A 17,692-nucleotide genomic window follows, 5' to 3' on the forward strand; every position below is an offset into this window, starting at 1 on the left:
CCTGTGTCTGCACACTCACTCCCTATGCTGGGTGTACCCCCAGGCCTGGGTGCTGCGTTCCCCACACCTGCCTCTGCTGCTGGACCCAGAGCTCTCTGGGGCCGTGGGCACATCTCTCTTGTCCTGAGCCTCCGCTCCCTCATGTAGCCCATGATTCAGCTCACCCGTGTGGCTGCCTCCCGGTGTGGGTAGGCTCTGGGTGCACGGGCTGACCAAGGTGGACACGGCCCCCAACTGTGGGGCCTCAGGGACTGCTGTGCGTGACAGGAGGGTGGGTTGGTGGGCTTTCTGGGGGTCCCGTGCATGGAGACCAGACTGGCTGCATACGAACCGGGACTAACAGTAGAGGCCGTCTAGACACCTCCCCTAATGGACCTCAGTCATTTGATTTAATTGTTCCAGGATGCAGTATAGCCTAGAACCAGAGGAGTTGTGCTGACATGTAAGAGTGTGTCCGTGTCCGTGTGTGTGTGTGATTGCGTGTTTATGATAGTAAAATTCAAGGAAGTGTTGTATGGAGTTTGATGAGGGGCGCAGTTTGGTGAGGTGGGCATTCCAAGTGCTGTAGCAGATGAAGGTGCTGTTCATAGAGCCTTGTTATGGATGAGGAGAGCAGGTAATAATCCCTCACAGAGGCTGGCAGGAAGGTCGAGGGCATCAATATCCACAAGCCTACGTTTTGCTTCTATTTTTGCCAACGTTGCCATATCTATTGGCTTCAGTAGGATTCAAATGAAAAACAAAAGCAGAAACAAGAAGGGGTGTAGAAATCAAGGTCCCTATACGTATTGAGCTGGAGTCAAGATGAGATGGAAAATTTTACAGGTAAAAAATGAATTATTTGAAGGTGGGAATATTCTGGAATTCACTAAGAGGAAACAAATGCTCCGAGGAAAGTGACCCAACACAGAAACGAAATGTTGACCAAGCTCCGACCACGCCGATGGCCTTTACAGACGAGCTCTGTAGGGCGAAGCGCGTTGGGAGGTGGTTCAGTCTCTAGAGTGCAGCAGAGATGGAGCCCACAGCCCAGGGGACTTTTCCTTGCTTTTCATAAATCGGGTCTCCAGGAGTCCACCGCGTGCAGGCAGTCTCTGAGAGCTCAGGGGTGCGACTGTCCCAGCAACAACAGGAGCCTGGCCGTGACCAAGCCGGGGGCTGGGTCCCCCGTGTGGACACAGTGCCACCCAGAACGTCCCCTGTGCTCATTACCGGAACAAAGGCTGGAGGGAGGGCCATCTCTCCTCCCGAGATAGAGACCCTCACACGTGCTGAATACATATGTCTCTTTTCCTTATCTGAGGATTTAAATGTGAAGTCACCAGTCTTCCTGCGCAGGAGCACGCAGCGTGTGTCGTCCCCGTGGTCATGGGTGCGTTTGCTCCGACACACGTCCTACAGTCTGGCCACCTGCCTCAGTCCCCAGATGTCCCACACACAGCACTGACATCCCCCTCTGCTCAGAAACACAGGACCCGGGCACGTCCTTGCGCTCAGGGCACCGTTCTGACATTTAATGCTGAATTTACAGGGACGTACGCACCGTATCACACCGGTCAATTGCTCTGAGATACATCTGGGGGAAAAGCACAGTGTCCTTCGTCTCCACGAGAGAACTTACCGGAAGCAGCGTACACAACTCTAGCAAAGAAGAAGTACAGTACCCATTTCCGTATAAGAATATATTATTTAAAAGACAGTTTAAAAATAAAATTCTGTACAGCATCATGAATTCCTTTTTTTTTTTTTTTTGTATCAGTGAACAAAATGTTTCTTAGAAAACGTGGTCTTGTGGTGCCAGGTGCTCAGGGCAGCTCTTCCTGCACAAGGATCCCGTGCAGCTCCGCCAGCCCGTCCGGAACCGCAGCCACGCCCCTCAGTTTCCTCAGGCACAGTCTCCTGGAAGAAGGGAAAGATGACTGATTTGTTTTTTTAGGAATAGGGCACGGTGGCTCACGCCTGGAATCCCAGCGCTTTAGGAGACCAAGGCGGGTGGATCACGAGGTCAGGAGTTTGAGCTCAGCCTGACCAACATGGTGAAACCCTGTCTCTACTAAAAATACAAAACTTAGCCAGGTGTGGTGGCACATGCCTGGAATCCCAGCTACCTAGGAGGCTGAGGCAGGAGAATCGCTTGAACCCGGGAGGTCGAGGTTATAGTGAACTGAAATTGCACCACTGCACTTCAGCCTGGGCAACAGAGTGAGACTCCATCTCAAAAAACAAGATGAAAAAAAGCACCAGCAGTCGCAGAAACGTAACAGGATTATACACAGCCTTTTTTTTTTTTTTTGAGACAGAGTCTGGCCCTGTTGCCCAGGCTGGAGTGCAGTGGCATGACCTCGGCTCACTGCAACCACCGCCTCCTGGGTTCAGGCAATTCTCCTGCCTCTGGCTCCCAGGTAGCTGGGATTACAGGCACGTGCCACTACGGCTGGCTAATTTTTGTGTTTTTAGTAGAGATGGGGTTTCACCATGTTGGCCAGGCTGGTTTAAAACTCCTGACCTCAAGTGATCTGCCTGCCTCAGCCTCCCAAAGTGCTGGGATTACAGGCGTGAACCACCGCACCCGGCCGACACACAGCCCATTTTAAAAGAAAGAGGCCATCAGATATATTGCTGAATACATTTAGGCAAAATAAAACAATATTGATCCCTTTTCTGAGCCACTGAAAAATACGAACTGACTTAAAAAATTAAATACCAACATTGACTGAGCCCTTCACAGGGACCAGACCCGCGCTTTGACTGTTTAGTCACTAAAACAGCAGTGACAATGGTATTATTACCTCTGGTTTAGACACTGGGGCTCTGAGGTTCAGAGAGGCTGAGACACTTGTGCACGTCTCTCGGCTCGTAATTGGCAAGCCTGGACTCAAAACCAGGTGTGTTGGACGCCAAAGCCTGTTGCTGCCCCACTTATAAGTCATGTCCCGTTTGTCCTGCCCTGAGCCTTACATGCTTGATGCACTCTCTCTTGAATTATCTGTTAGACAGGTACAGTGTGACCTTATTATGAGGTGAACAAATGGCTGCTCTGCATTCCCCGTGAGCTGAATAACTGTATCAACAAGTGCAGAGAGAAACTCTCAAAGCCACAGAAAGCCAACACGTGATTTGTGAAGTTTTCAGTACTTCAATTGCACTTTTAAAAAGTCCTCACTCTTATAAGTGATGCATATGCTAATTATTGATGTTTTTCTATTAACTAAACCATGTTCCCCTTCTTTAAGAGCCTCATTCTTTTTTTGTTTTTCTTTTGAGATGGAGTCTTGGTGTTGCCCAGGCTGGAGTGCAGTAGCGCAATCTCGGCTCACTGCAAGCTTCGCCTCCCAGGTTCGAGTGACTCTCCTGCCTCAGTCTCCCAAGTAGCTGGGTCTACAGGTATGTGCCATCACACCTGGGTAATTTTTGTATTTTTAGTAGAGATGCGGTTTCAGCATGTTGGCCAAGCTGGGTCTCGAACTCCTGACCTCAAGTGATCTGCCCACCTCGGCCTCCCAAAGTACTGAGATTACAGGCATGAGCCACCAGGCTTAAGAGCCTAATTCTAATGATTAGATGCAAGGAATAAAATTTCCATTCATTTGGCCGGGCGCAGTGGCTCACGCCTGTAATCCTAGCACTTTGGGAGGCAGAGGCAGGTGAGTCACTTGAGGCCAGGAGTTCAAGACCAGCCTGGCCAACATGGTGAAACCCTGTCTCTACTAAAAACACAAAAACTAGCCAGGTGTGGTGGCGCACGCCTATAATCCCAGCTACTCAGGGGGCTGAGGCAGGAGAATTGCTTGAAGCCGGGAGGTGGAGGTTTCAGTGAGCTGAGATCGCACCATTGCACTCTAGCCTGGGCAACAATAGTGAGAATTCGTCTCAAAAAAAAAAAAAAAAAAAAATCCGTTCATTTAAAGGTATTCCAAAATTCAGATTTTCTCGCCTTCCTCTTCCTTTGGTCCTTTGTCGGAATCACGGTATGGACTGACGCCACGTCAGCAGAGACAGCGTTACCTTCACTGTGTTTCACGTCTCTGCTTCTCTCTCTGGACTTCTCGGTGGCTCCAGACGTCAAGCTGTCAGTCTTCTTCTGTAACTGGAACAAAGTGCAGAGAAGGCCAAGTCAGGGAGCAGGAGACAGCAGGGGAGTGTCTGCCTGTCTTCCAGCAGCTTCTGTTGCCTGGAGGTGCTGCAGTGTGAAAGCCTGTGGTCTCCAGCCCCTGTGAGCCCAGTGCTCCTGACATGGGTTTTTTCAGAGGCACCTCTGTGTACCCTGTCCCGGTACCCTTGGTGCCTCATCCGGGGCCTGGACAGTGAGCTCACCCAGCCGCAGCCACCACAGCCGCAGGGACTGGTGGTGTGTGCAGAGCCTGTGACTTGGGCCTTTTCACCTCTTTGGTGTGACTGTCCTTTTTGTGGGGGCTGAGAGGGGGAAGGCAGAGGCCTTGAAGAACCCTAGTGTCCCCTACTGGGCAGCAGGGCTCGGGACTAGAGACTCAAGGCCATCAGGGCTATGGCTCTCAGAGGGCCACGAGAAAGGCAGAAGCCCCCTCACCTCTCCTGTGGGGCTCTGGAGTAGGAGAAGCCGTCTTGCTACATCTGTCCCTCTGCGTAAGTGCTCTCAGCCTTGCAGAGGTTTAGAGACCTTTCTGCGACTTTCCATCAGCTGGAGAAGTCAGGGCAGCTGGTCTGGATTTTCAGTCAATTTCTAAGCAATTGCTGGGCATCTACCACGTGCCTGGCCTGGCGCCCCAGGTGGGCGTGGGCATGGGGCCGTCAGTCGAGGGAGATGAGACCAACACAAGGCTACGCCTGGACAATGGCTCAGTGCTCAAAAGGGCATCATGGGCCACATGGGCTTCAGGAGCGCCCAGGCAGAAAAGACGGTGTGGCGGGCACAGTAACTAGGGGAGCCCTGACTGACGGGCCTTGGAGGGTGCTTCAATGGTACAAAGGGCACTGTGGGGAGGGGAGGTGGCAGGGGCAACACCAGCCAAGGCCAGGAGGCGTCAAACTCTGCAGGAGTAGTGGGGCTGTTCTAGCTGCACGGGGGCGCTGGCGGGGAGGAGGCAGGAGGGCGGGGCAGAGGCCACACCATGGGCGGCTGGACAGCAGACAGCCAGGGGAATCTGTGGAAAGACTGCGTGGGCCCTGAGCCTGTGACCCTGACCCCTTCCTCCAAAACGATGTCAATCCAACAGCAACCGAAAGCCAGCCCCAGGCTCCCTGTCCCCTGAGAGGTGCTGGTGTGTGTTCTGGGCCCGGAAGCTGGCAGGTGGGTGGTCGCTTTGCCCCTGTGCCAGGGGAGGGCCCCTTTCTAGCCCATGGCCTCGTCTGAACAAGTCAGCCCTGGGGCCAGGCCAGGCGCTGTACTCAGAGGGGTCCCAGATGCTCTAACGGCGGTTGATACGCCCAAGGACACCTGGGTGCCCACAGATGTGGGTGACAGTTGTGATTTTTGTGAAGGGCACGGCCAGTAAACTCCCTGGAAGGTTCTGAGCCCTGACGCGTTCTTGGCGAATGCAGTTTTGGTTTCCCGTCTCACATTCCCTAATTTCACGGAGCCAGGCTTTCTGATGGAAGGGACACGTGCGCCTGTCCATGGGGTCGCCTTCAGTGGTGCCCTGCTTGGCACGTCCGAGATTCTGGAGTCAGGAGTGCGGAGGGCGCTGTGCCTGCTTGCCACAGGGAAGGAAGGTTCTCCTCGGTGCGTTTTACCTCTTTCATGGCGTCGTCTATCCGCTTTAGTTCCTCGTAGCGATCTCGGGATTCCCAAAGCGGCTGCAGCATGATCGCCTCAACCATAGGGAAGAGCTGGGGGAGAAAAACGGATTCATTCAGAGTCCCGGTTCTTAAGGCAGCGGGAAACGCTGGAGAAAAGCAGGTGTCAGGTGCTCCGTGCAGAAGCATGTGGGCCAGTCCCAGCTCCTGGACACCCTCCTGCTGGCTCTGCTGCCCCCACCCGCTGCGGCTCTGTCTCTGGCCCTCATCACCCTCCATGAGGTCCTACAGAAAGTGCCCCCCGCCGCCTCCTGTGTCCCCCGTGCCCGTGAGATGAGGGTTGGGGACAGGTTCTGAGGTTCTAACAAAGACGAGGGGCAGGGGAACGGAGCCGACAGCCTCCCGGCTGAGGGTCCTGGGAGTGGGAAGTGGGTGGGGGCGGCTCCAGATGCCCTGGAGCAGAAGGATCCACAGCACTTGGGAGCCCAGGAAGGTCAGAGGATGCAAGGCTGTGAGTCCAGACCCCCGGGGGAAACAAGAGATGGGCCTGTTTTGCACACGCTGGGGGTGCCTTGAGGTGGGGCCTTGGCAGGGGCCACAGGCAGCTCAGGGGCCCTGGGGGGAGCTGGGCAGGAACGAGCTGTGTGCAGGGAGCAAGGCCTCGGTGGCTGGGTGCGGTGAGACTGGGAGCTGGATGGGGGCTTCACAGCTCGAGGGCACAGAGCTCAGTGGTTCCTCCACAGGTGAGGATCGGTGGAACTGGGACACAGAGAGGGGACAGGAGAGTCAACAGCTGGTGCTGCCTCCAGGGACCTGAAGGCCAGCAGTGATGCAGGAGGGCAATGAGGGGCCCCCCCAGGGCCCAGTGAGGCAAGGCAGGGAGTGCAGCACACAGTAGGAGATGCTGGGGTCACGGGCCAGGCTGTGGGGAGCAGGCTCTGGATGGAGCAGGGACAGCGGTCACCACGACAGCCGGGGAAGAGGCTGCTCAGGATGTGCAGGTGTGCCTGTGTGTGTGTGTACCTGTGTGTGTGTGCCTGTGTGTGTGTGTACCTGTGTGTGTGCCTGTGTGCGTGTGTACCTGTGTGTGTGCATGTCCATACCTGTGTGTGCCTGTGTGTGCCTGTGTGCATGTGCCTGTGTGTGCCTGCGTGTGCCTGTGTGTCTGTGTGTGCCTGTGTGCCTGCGTGGGTCTGTGTATGCCTGTGTGTGCCTGCGTGTACCTGCGTGTGCCTGTGTATCTGAGTGTATGCAAGTGTCACACGTGGTAACAGTTACTCACCTTAGTCACTGTTTCAAACATTGGGATCAGGACAAACTTGATAAACCCAATCTGGGCTGTGGCCTTGGTCACTTTGTCTCGGTCCATGAATGGGGCCACGGGAAGGCCTTCTGACTTCTCACGGTCGCTCTGCAGGGAATGCAGCAGATAGCGACATTAAAGACAGAAATGCCCCAGAACCAGATCGCTGTTCTCAGAGAAAGACAAGATGCGCCAGTTAACCACCAACCAACCAAACCACACCACAAACGTGTCTCAGTAAAGAACAAGGCGAGGGCGACAGTATCTTCAGTGCTAAACAGAGCTGGGCATGCAGGTCTAGCTGGGAAGACCGAGATGAGAGACAGACAGAGGTAAGTTGCACGTAACACAGGACGGCAGAAGCATCCTGCAGAAAGCCTCCCGAGTTCTCCTAGGCTTGATCAAGCTGCTGTATTAACATTTGGTGGTTGTTTTCAGCTGGTTTGGTTTTCTATGTCCCCGATCTTCCCCGTGGCCATCTGTGTGAGCTGACCTGCTGGGTCTCAGCCCTCTGGGGGCCTCTCCTGCCTCTGCAATTCTTGCTTCTTGACTTTCAGGCAATTGGCTTGACAAGGCTGCTTCTAATAATGGTTCAATTAGCAGTGACAGGTGGCAGTTTTAGGACATTAGCTTTTCTGGATTGTCACTCTCTTTCAGGTCTCAAATTATAACCTATTTTGTTTCTGATGGACGCCTGCCGTGAAGGCTTTCTGGAGGCTGAACTGTCCGCGGCCCGGTGAACATGCGGGTCCACCCTGGCGTGCTGTTTCACGCAAACCCTTACTAAGTGGGGTTAATAAGACTGGCTGGAGGTTTGATTGCTCTGCAAGACTCTTACCTGCATAAAATATTCCTCTAATAAACAGTCCACCCAGGGCTCTGCGACTTCCATTGGACGGACCTCGTTAGAGATATCACAGCATTTTATCAAAATCATCTTCAGCTGAAAGAAGAGATTTTGGAATTGAGGTAACAGGAGGTAGAACATGGCCTGCTGAGCTGCTCGGGTCTGGACGTGCCATTACAGGCAGGAAGAGAGGGAGGACCGTGCAGCTGGACCATGCAACTGAGCTTGGCTGACTTCAGGGAGGGCAGGCTCCCTTCTCAATGGAGAATGAACCTTCAGGGTCCTGTTTGGGTCCCCTCCTTCCAGCCTTTCTCGCCATCCCAGCCCAGGTGATATCCCCGGAGCACTGCCCCGTGCCTGGTCACCCCCTATTTGCTGCTGTTCCCCAGGTGGGTGCACTGCTCATCTTCCCAGGGGACAGGTGGCTCCGTCCGAGCTTGGCCAGGGTTGGGCACACCATGGGAGCTTCAGGAGGAGATAGGGTAGACCCAGGGATGCAGCAGCTTCCACCCGAACTAGCCCGGATGTCACCATAGGACAGACCGTGGAGGGCTGGTGTCCCGCAGCCCTGCCTGCACCGGGCACAAATGACTGTCTGGAATCACCAGGTTTCCAGGTCAAAGTGTTGGCTGCCGTCCAGGCTCTGAAGCTGATTCGACAGGAAAGCCCAGCTGAGGCACATGGCCCCCGGCTGTGGGGCTGCACCTGCTGGTTTGGGGAATGTGACTAGGTGAGGGGCAGGTCATTTCAGCTGGGTGTCTGCACGATGCTTGGTGGATCCTGCCTTCCAACCTCGGCGGGACCTCGAAGGGACCCTGCTGTGGTCACCCTTCCTTTCCCCACCCTATCAGTTCCCAGGAAGCCATCCAGGCCTTTCTTTGACTCCTCTGTGGAGTCCGGCTCCAGACCAGAGGCAATTACTAGCCTGTGCCTGGCAGGCCCTGGGGGAGCTGTCCCCACACCAGACCTGGTACAGGGCCAGGGCAGCACTGTCTCTGGGGAAGGTCAAGGTCCCAGGCCCTGCTGGCCACACTCCCTGCACCTCACACCTCCCATGTCAGCCTGCACTCCCCTTGGAGGCCTCCTTATTGGGGCCCACTTTGACTCAGAACCTTTCCCCCCCGAGACCTTCCCCCCACCTCTGTCCTCCAGTGTTCATGAAGCCCCGTCTGGGGCTCCCCAGCAGTGAGACGATCCCTGGCTGTGCTGCTTGTCATCTGACCCCGCCCGGTGCCGGTCGTTGGGATAAACGGAAACCTGGGCTCTGAGCCTCACTTTGCCTCTGGTCTGCACAGCTGCAGTGTGTAAGGCTGGGGGTGGGAGTGGGGACCTTCAGCAGGGCTCAGAGGTCCTGACCACCTGGCACCCGATCCTCCGGCATCCTGCCCCTCCCCGTCTCTTCCCTGACCTCTCCTCCCACCTCAGAGGGAGGAAGAAGGCATCAGTGGGGCATGGGTCACCCCTGCCTGCAGGTCCATCCCTGCCTTCCTCATATCTAAGAGGACAAGGCGGTGCCTCCCGCCTTCCCTTGGTTTTTCGGGAGCGAGGAACTTGCTTGCCAGGAAGCTGTTCCATGCGTCTGTTTCCCTCTCGGGGAAGGGGCTTCTGGAGGCCCTGGCCTGGGGAGGTTTGCCTGCTGTCCAGCCCTTGCCTGCGGGAGCTCCCGTCCTCTCGCACAGCCTTTGGGAATTAACTGCACCTCAGCTCCAGAGAGCTGAGTCCTAAAGACTCCACCTACGGGGACTGGGTGGTTAGAAGCTCAGCCTGAGCCAAGAGTTCCCTATTTTTCAACCTCTCTGGAGGTGGAAAGTGATGCTATTGATTTTTTTTTTTTTTTTGAGGCAGAGTCTCGCTCTGTCACCCAGCCTGGAGTGCGGTGGCCGGATCTCGGCTCACTGCAAGCTCCGCCTCCCGGGTTCACGCCATTCTCCGGCCTCAGCCTCCCGGGTAGCTGGGACTACAGGCACCCGCCACCTTGCTCGGCTAGTTTTTCGTATTTTTTAGTAGAGACGGGGTTTCACCGTGTTAGCCAGGATGATCGATCTCCTGACCTCATGATCTGCCCATCTCGGCCTCCCAAAGTGCTGGGATTACAGGCTTGAGCCACCGCACCCGGCTGATGCTATTGATTTTAAACAATCAAATTTCAGAGTAAGAATGCCAGGGGTGTACCCGATGCTTAGACAAGGTTCCACAAAACCAGCTTTCTCTTTGAAGACTGGGAGAGCAGTTCTCATGCACCTCTCTCTCTGTTTTTTGAGACAGACCCTTGCTCTGTTGCCCAGGCTGGAGTGCAGTGGAACGACCGTGGCTCACTGCAGCCTGGACCTGGGCTCCTGCGACCCTCCCACCTCCACCTCCCGAGCAGTTGGGACCACAGGTATGCACTGATGTTTTGACTTTTCTTTTTTTGTGGAGATAGAGTCTGCTAATGTTGCTCAGACTGGTCTCAAACTTCTGGACTCAAGCAATCCTCCCGCCATGGCCTCCCAAAGTGCTGGATTCCAGGTATGAGTCGTGCTCCGGTCCTTGTGTGCCTTGGGGTGCCCAGTGCCTGCCCTTTCTGAAAGGAAGATGCTGCACCTTCTCATGGGGGAGGCCCCCTACCCCTTCTCTGGCCACCTTGTCCTGGTGATAGAGGGGTGCCGGGCTATGGTGTAGGCCTGGGGGGGATGCCGGCTTGGGGAGCAGGGACTGTGTTGGAGTTGCCCCCACAGAGATGGGCTGGGGCTGTGCCTTCATGGGAGAGCTGGTTTTATTCTCTGGAAAGCAGAGCGACATGCATGGCCTTCACCCACTTATCTCCCTCAAATCCAAAAGAGATGGAGGAATGGGAGAGTGCCGCCTCCGACCATGAAGGAGGCTCCGTCAGGAGGGAGGCCCTGCCTGGGACTTTCCTAGTAAGAGTCATGACCTTGAAAACCAGATTTATAGATACCATGTTTCAAGGCAAGACTAATACTTTTGGCTTCTTGGCTTCCAGTGTGAGCTGGATGGATGACCCACTCAGCCAGCCCACCGCCTGGCTGCCCACACAGGCAGAACAAGCCACTCACCAGGGTCATGTGCTCCTCATTGCTGTAGTCAAAATTCTCCATTTTCTCTTTGAAAGAATCCATAATTTCTGCATGTCTTGCCATGTCAGTGGCCAAGATTAACGTGATCATTCCCTAAATAGTGAAAGAACAAAGCGGTAACACGGGCATAATCCCAACAAGTATTCAATGGAGGCCTACTGAGTACTGAGCCCCCTGCATACATTATTTCATGTATCCCTCATTCTGATTCATATGTGCATCCATCACCCATCCATCCATTTGTCCACACATCCATCCATTCACCCAAAAAACACATCCATCCATCCATCCGTCCATCCACCCACCCATTCATCCTCTATCCATCCATCTATCCATCCACCCATCCATCCTTCCATTCACCCTTCCATCCATTTATCCATCCATCCATCCATCTATCCACCCATCTGTCCTTCCATCCATCCACCCTTCCATCCATTTGTCCATCCATCCACCCACCCACCCACCCACCCACCTATCTGTCCTTCCATCCATCCACCCTTCCATCCATTTATCCATCCATCCGTCCATCCATCCATCCACCCACCCATCTGTCCATCCTTCCATCCATCCATCCATCCATCCATCTATCCACCTATCTGTCCTTCCATCCATCCATCCATCCATCCATCTGTCCATCCATCCATCCATCCACCTGTCCTTCCATCCATCCATCCATCCATTTGTCCATCCATCCATCCATCCATCCATCCATCCACCTATCTGTCCTTCCATCCATCCATCCATCCATCCACCCATCTGTCCATCCATCCATCCATCCATCCATCCATCCATCCACCTATCTGTCCTTCCATCCATCCATCCATCCACCCATCTGTCCATCCATCCATCCATCCATCCATCCATCCATCCATCCATCCATCCACCCATCTGTCCTTCCATCCACCCACCCCTCAAGCATTTACAGAACACACCTCTGTGCCAGGTATGATGTTTTCCTCTTCCAAGAAAATAAAACCACAAGCATCAGATACAAAACCCAAACCCATCAATCTAGGTCATTTCAAACGTATACATATATTTTTGAGGGGGACATCACTTGCATCTTGAATTATTCAATTTTCCTGTAAACATTGAATTGTGTTATTAGTGAAGCATTTATTCGGTTATTCCTGAAATCTTCCATGACAAAATATATTTTTTAAAAAGTGGGACAACGAATTTTACCCCCAGAGGAGAGTCACATTTTGCAGTCAGTGAAGCATTTGAAGCAGCCAACGCTGGTGTGTCCCCACGGTGGCTGGGCACGAGGACGATCCCCCGTGCAGAGGGGCTGCTCCTCCAGTCGGGTGCCACCTCCTTCTCTTGCGGGATGCTCTCCGACACGGCTCAGTGGGACGAGGCCTACACTAAGGGGCGTTCACTTCCTTTGATTCCCAGGGTCCTGTCCCTGGAGGAGCTCCCCACTGGGGCAGCAGTGGCAGATGCAGTGTTCTCTCTTCACGGTTGCCCTTTGACCTACTACAGACGAAGATTTGCCACCGCTTATAGCCACACAGGGCACCTGCTTGCAGGGTGTGGAGGGGCACAAACACGGAGGAGAGGCCAGAGAGCCTATAGATAAAGGGGAGATAACTGTACTGGGAACTGGTGATTCAATAATGACTGTAAATTGTCTGCTGAATTGTGTATGTTTGTGCAATGATGTCGTCACAGGCCAGAGAGCACTGCTGCCGTGTCAGACCTAGGGGGTTCCAAGGTGCGGCTGTCCGTGCTCCTCCCAGGGCCATCACCATGCACACCCATCTGTTCTCCTTCTGCTCATTTCACACTCCCAGTGGCCGGCACAGCACAGGCCAGCAGAGGCCTTGACCACAGCATCCCAGTGTACCACAGCCTGGTTCTGCCCACCTGCCTCTGGCACATGGTGACATTTGACAATTTCGCAAGAGGCTGTGATGCCTCAGGGCCCGTCCCAGGGAGCGTGCTGCTTCCTCAGAGCTTCCTCAAATGCTTCACTGACTTCAGTTTTTTACGTTGGGCTTTGAACCTCCTGGAAGTGTAGACAAATCGGAAAGCCATGGTCGACGAGGCTGCTGCTCTCTGATAAAGGAGGCTCAGCAGCACTCCGGGAGGGCGGTGAGTATTTTCCCAGTCCTGGCGTCCAGACGGTCTCTGTCGGCTGCCTCTGGAAGGAAGCCACTTAGACTTCGAATGGCTGAGGTCTGCCTTGCGGAACGGTGCCCCTGGTGAGTGTCCTGGGGCCGCCACATAAAGTACCACAAACTAGGCAGCTTAAAACAACACTCATTCTCTCACAGTGCTGGAGGCCAGAACCAAGATCAAGGTGTGGACAGGGCCCTGCTCTCTCCGAAGACTCCAGGGGAGGGTCCTTCCTTGTCTCCTCCAGGTCCCGGGGGACCTGGAGTCCGTTGGTTTAGGGCTGCATCACTCCAATCTCCACTCACCGCATCTTCACGCTGCCTTCTCCTCTGGGTCTGGACTGTTTTCTCCTCTGTCTTGTCCAAGGACACTAGTCTTTGGATTTAGGGCCCCCTTGGACAATCCACACTGATCTTATCTGGAGATCTTAACAAGTACAAACGCAAAGACCCTTTTCCAAATAAGATCACACTCACGGGAGGTGGGCCTTGTTTGAAGGACGCTACTATTTACCCCACACATTTTTCCCAGAGGTTACTCTGAGAGCTTCCCTCCCCTGCAAACGTCGGAGAGTGAGGGTTTGATGAGGAATTCCCATGTGGAAGGGGGCGTTATTTCGATGAGCTGGAGGTGTTTGTCTGGGGCAGGTGGACTGGGTCATCTTCCTCTCATGCAGATGTCCCTCTCACTCTCCTCCCATCACACCCTGAGAGGCAGAAAGCCCCCTTATCTAAAACGGAAGGGGTGGCTGGGCGCGGTGGCTCATGCCTGTAATCCCAGCACTTTGGGAGGTCGAGGCAGATGGATCACCTGAGGTCTGGAGTTCAAGACCAGCCTGGCCAACATGGTGAAACCCCATCTCTACTAAAAATACCGAAAATTAGCCGGGTGTGGTGGCGCACACCTGTAATCCCAGCTATTTGGGAGGCTGAGGCAGGAGAATTGCTTGAACCCAGGAGGTGGAGGTTGCAGTGAGCTGGGATTGCACCATTACACTCCAGCCTGGGCAACAGAGCGAGACTCTGTCTCAGAAGAAAAAAAAAAAAAAAGAAATGGAAGGGGGCTGACTGGGCTATGGGTGACAGGTGACAGCAGCTGGGGTTATGGAGCAGGGTAGCTCTCCTACGTTGGATGCAGCAGACGTGTCTGTCCAGGGCCCGCCCCCTCCTTGGGCAGGCTCCCTACCTTCGCTAAGCCTCAGTTTCTTAGACTGGAAGATGGACAAAGGATTTATCTCAGAGGGAGCCAGTGAAGGCTCAATTAATAGAGGCTGGGAAGTGCAGGTCAGTGGGATACACATGTGCATGGCGAGGGTACCCTCTTTTTGGGGCTCCACTCTGGGCCCTGGAGGAGGTGAGGAAGGAGGGAGGGGTTCCCCTGGGTCCGCAGGGCACTGCTGTGGCCAGGAGCTTCTGGGAGCCTCCAGCCAGTGGAGAATGGGGGCTGCTGTCCCTGAATGTGCCCCCACTCCGGTGGGAGGGCCCTCACCCCGCGCACCTGTCGGATCTGCTTGAACCCATCAGGTGGGATGTTGGAGAAGATGTTGCACTCGGGCTCAGCGAGGATCCGGAAGGCCACGGCGCAGTGGTGGTTCTCCAGCGGCGAGATGTCATTGTAGCGAACCGCCAGCTCTGTGCGGGCGTTGATCTGGTACCTGGGAGGCGAGGAGAGAGTGAGGGGAGGCTCAGGAGCCCTCACCAGGCACCTGCACTGGGGAGCAACGCCCAGGCATGTAAGTGGAGTCAAGTCGGGGAGAAAGTGCCATGGGGGCTGGGGGAGCCGCCTGTGCCCTGCCCCACCCAGAAAGTCCCTTCTGCTGCTCAGCTGCCCCTGCAACTTCACGTCCCCATGCTCCTGCAGTCCCAGGACCCCTCTGAGGAAGCAGCACGCTCCCTGGGACAGGCCCTGAGGCATCACGGCCTCTTGTGAAATTGTCAGATGTCACCAGGTGCTAGAGGAGGCAGGTGGGCAGAACCAGCTGTGGTTCACTGGGATGCTGTGGTCAAGGCCTCTGCTGGCCTGTGCTGTGCCAGCCGCTGTGAGTGTGAAATGAGCAGAAGGAGAACAGATGGGTGTGTGTGGTGATGGCCCCGGGAGAAGCGCCGACTGCCGCACCTTGGAACCCACTAGGTGCCGACACACGGCAGCAGAGCTCTCAGGCCTGTGATGACATCGTCACACAAACACACAATTCAACAGAGAGAGCTGCTGTGCCACTGTGGACACAAACCCAAGCCCACGGCCTGGACCATGTCTGCCATGGTCTTCTGTGCCTGTGGAGGCAGGAGTGGAGCAATGGTCTGTGCTTCTGATCCCTGGCCCCACAAGGGACACCTCACTCCCACCTCCTGTCATTCTGCAGTCCCTTCTCTCACTCTCTTCTGGCCCCTGCCTCTGCCTTCCCTGCAGAAGCCAGCTGGAAGCCTGCCGGGGGAGAGGCGAGCTCCTGAGAGGGTGTGTGGAGCCCCCATCCCCGCGTGCCCACAGGCGTTGCTCCCTGCCTGGGGTGGAGAAGGCGCCGGCGTGGCCAGGGCTCTGCCGTGCACCTGAGCCTGGACCAGGCCCGCGCAGGGGTGGGAAAGTCCCCCTGGGGTTTGATAATCCCGAAAGTTCCTACTCCGGGGAGACCCGAGGCCCTGGGCAAAGTCCAGAAGCCGGGAGCTGTGTCAGTGGAGGCAGAGCTGGGCTGGGAGGCCGTCGCTGACAGCTCCTTCCGGGAAGTGCTCTGAGGGTTGGGCTGACGGGTTCCCTCCAGGAGCCAGGGTGCCTTTTAAAAGGAAAACAAGAGAAAATCCTGTACATACGTGTTGTTGTAGCCGGGATGGTCCAGATCGTGGCAGATGGCGGCTGTCATTAGGATCAGGATATCCGTTTGTGAGAACTTCTCCTGGATTGGAAAACAGGGCGCAGGTGTTTGCCCTCTTCACTCGGAGGGTGGGATGGGATGAGGGGGGTGGAATTGGGGGAGTGGTAAGGTGGGGACAAAGGCCCCTGCAGCTATGTGGGGTCTCCTGGCATGGTGGGAGGGGACCAGCCTTCCTGTGGGGGTGGACGGGTGACCAGGTCGGGCGCACACCTGCTCATGTAATCCTAGGAGCAGCCTCGCCCATGGGGAGACTGACAGTGGTGGGGGGGGGTGCTTCCCTAGGAGGGGCGGAGCAGCTGGGGACACCACACCTGTGGCTCTCTTGGTGGGATGGGGCTGCCACTGCCTGGAACGGGCTTCCATCTGACCCCCGAGGGTGGAGGTCTGGGTGTGCGGCGGGCAGGACCCACCTGGAGGCCACAGAGCCAGACCATGCTGTACATCATCTGGGCCACGCAGAAGCAGTGCCGGAAGTTGTGGAAGGGGTTGTTTCTGTAGTTGTCGTGGACGCAGAGCTGTGGGAGGCAGGGGGTCTGGGTCACCCTGTGCCTGGGCCCGCCAACCTCTCCTCCCAAAGTCACCCAGAAGGCTGTGCGCTGGTTTGAACGTTCTCTGCCAAACCCTCATCCCAACCAGAGGTCAACAGTGTTCCCATGTTTACCACAGGTACCAATGAGGTGACACAGGGACCCTGAGAATGTCCAGCGGGCCGCACCACAGCACCCGGGGCAGGTGTGGGGACAGAGCTCCTAGCAGGGGTTTTCACCTTGCAGTCAAGGACTGGGGTGTCCCCAGAGGTGTCTGAGGAGCCATAGTGGGGCACAAAGTTAGGAAGTTCGGGGATGGGGGAGGGGAGACTCCAAGACGGGGCTCTGGGTCCCCAATCACCATGAAACCTTTAATAGGCTTTTAATATTTGGTTCTGAGCAATATTTCATTAAAAAATGCCTGCTGCTAAACATACGCACACATGCAGACGTCCACATGCACACACCCACTCTCTACACACTCCACGCACACTCACAGCCCACATCCACACACACATCCACATGCACACACCCGCTCTCTACACACTCCACGCACACTCACAGCCCACATCCACACACATACACATGCACACACCCGCTCTCTACACACTCCACGCACACTCACAGCCCACATCCACACACACACATACACATGCACACACCCACTCTCTACACACTCCACGCACACTCACAGCCCACATCCACACACACACATACACATGCACACACCCGCTCTACACACTCCACGCACACACAGCCCACATCCACACACACACATACACATGCACACACACCCCACATCCACCCCCCCACATCCACACACCCCACATCCACAGATACAAACATGCACACACCCATCCTCACACACATGCACCTACACACACCCCACATCCACCCCCCCACATCCACACCCCCCCACATCCACACACACACATACACATGCATACACACCCCACATCCACCCCCCCACATCCACACACACAGATACACATGCACACATCCACACGCCCCACATCCACACGCACAGATACACATGCACACATCCACACGCCCCACATCCACACAGATACACATGCACACATCCACACACACAGATACACATGCACACACCCACTCTCTACACACTCCACGCACACTCACAGCCCACATCCACACACACACATACACATGCACACACCCGCTCTACACACTCCACGCACACACAGCCCACATCCACACACACACATACACATGCACACA

General features: G+C 55.4%; 1 protein-coding gene across 1 annotated transcript in view; it reads right to left on the reverse strand.

Annotated features, from left to right (window-relative positions):
- Positions 1-1,667: 1,667 nt before the first annotated feature.
- The window catches only part of PDE9A (phosphodiesterase 9A), a 121,806-nt gene continuing 105,781 nt past the window's right edge, over positions 1,668-17,692 (reverse strand). Inside the window, exons 14-22 of the mRNA XM_025381034.1 lie at positions 16,337-16,538; positions 15,865-15,947; positions 14,558-14,714; positions 10,919-11,032; positions 7,854-7,958; positions 6,995-7,123; positions 5,710-5,805; positions 4,006-4,087; positions 1,668-1,899 (exon numbers count right to left, since the gene is read on the reverse strand). Coding sequence (XP_025236819.1) covers positions 1,886-1,899; positions 4,006-4,087; positions 5,710-5,805; positions 6,995-7,123; positions 7,854-7,958; positions 10,919-11,032; positions 14,558-14,714; positions 15,865-15,947; positions 16,337-16,538 — 982 coding nt within the window. The 3' untranslated portion in view covers positions 1,668-1,885. The remainder of the gene's footprint in view (positions 1,900-4,005; positions 4,088-5,709; positions 5,806-6,994; positions 7,124-7,853; positions 7,959-10,918; positions 11,033-14,557; positions 14,715-15,864; positions 15,948-16,336; positions 16,539-17,692) is intronic.

This window comes from Theropithecus gelada, chromosome 3 (assembly GCF_003255815.1).
Source record: "Theropithecus gelada isolate Dixy chromosome 3, Tgel_1.0, whole genome shotgun sequence".
NCBI lineage: Eukaryota > Metazoa > Chordata > Mammalia > Primates > Cercopithecidae > Theropithecus > Theropithecus gelada.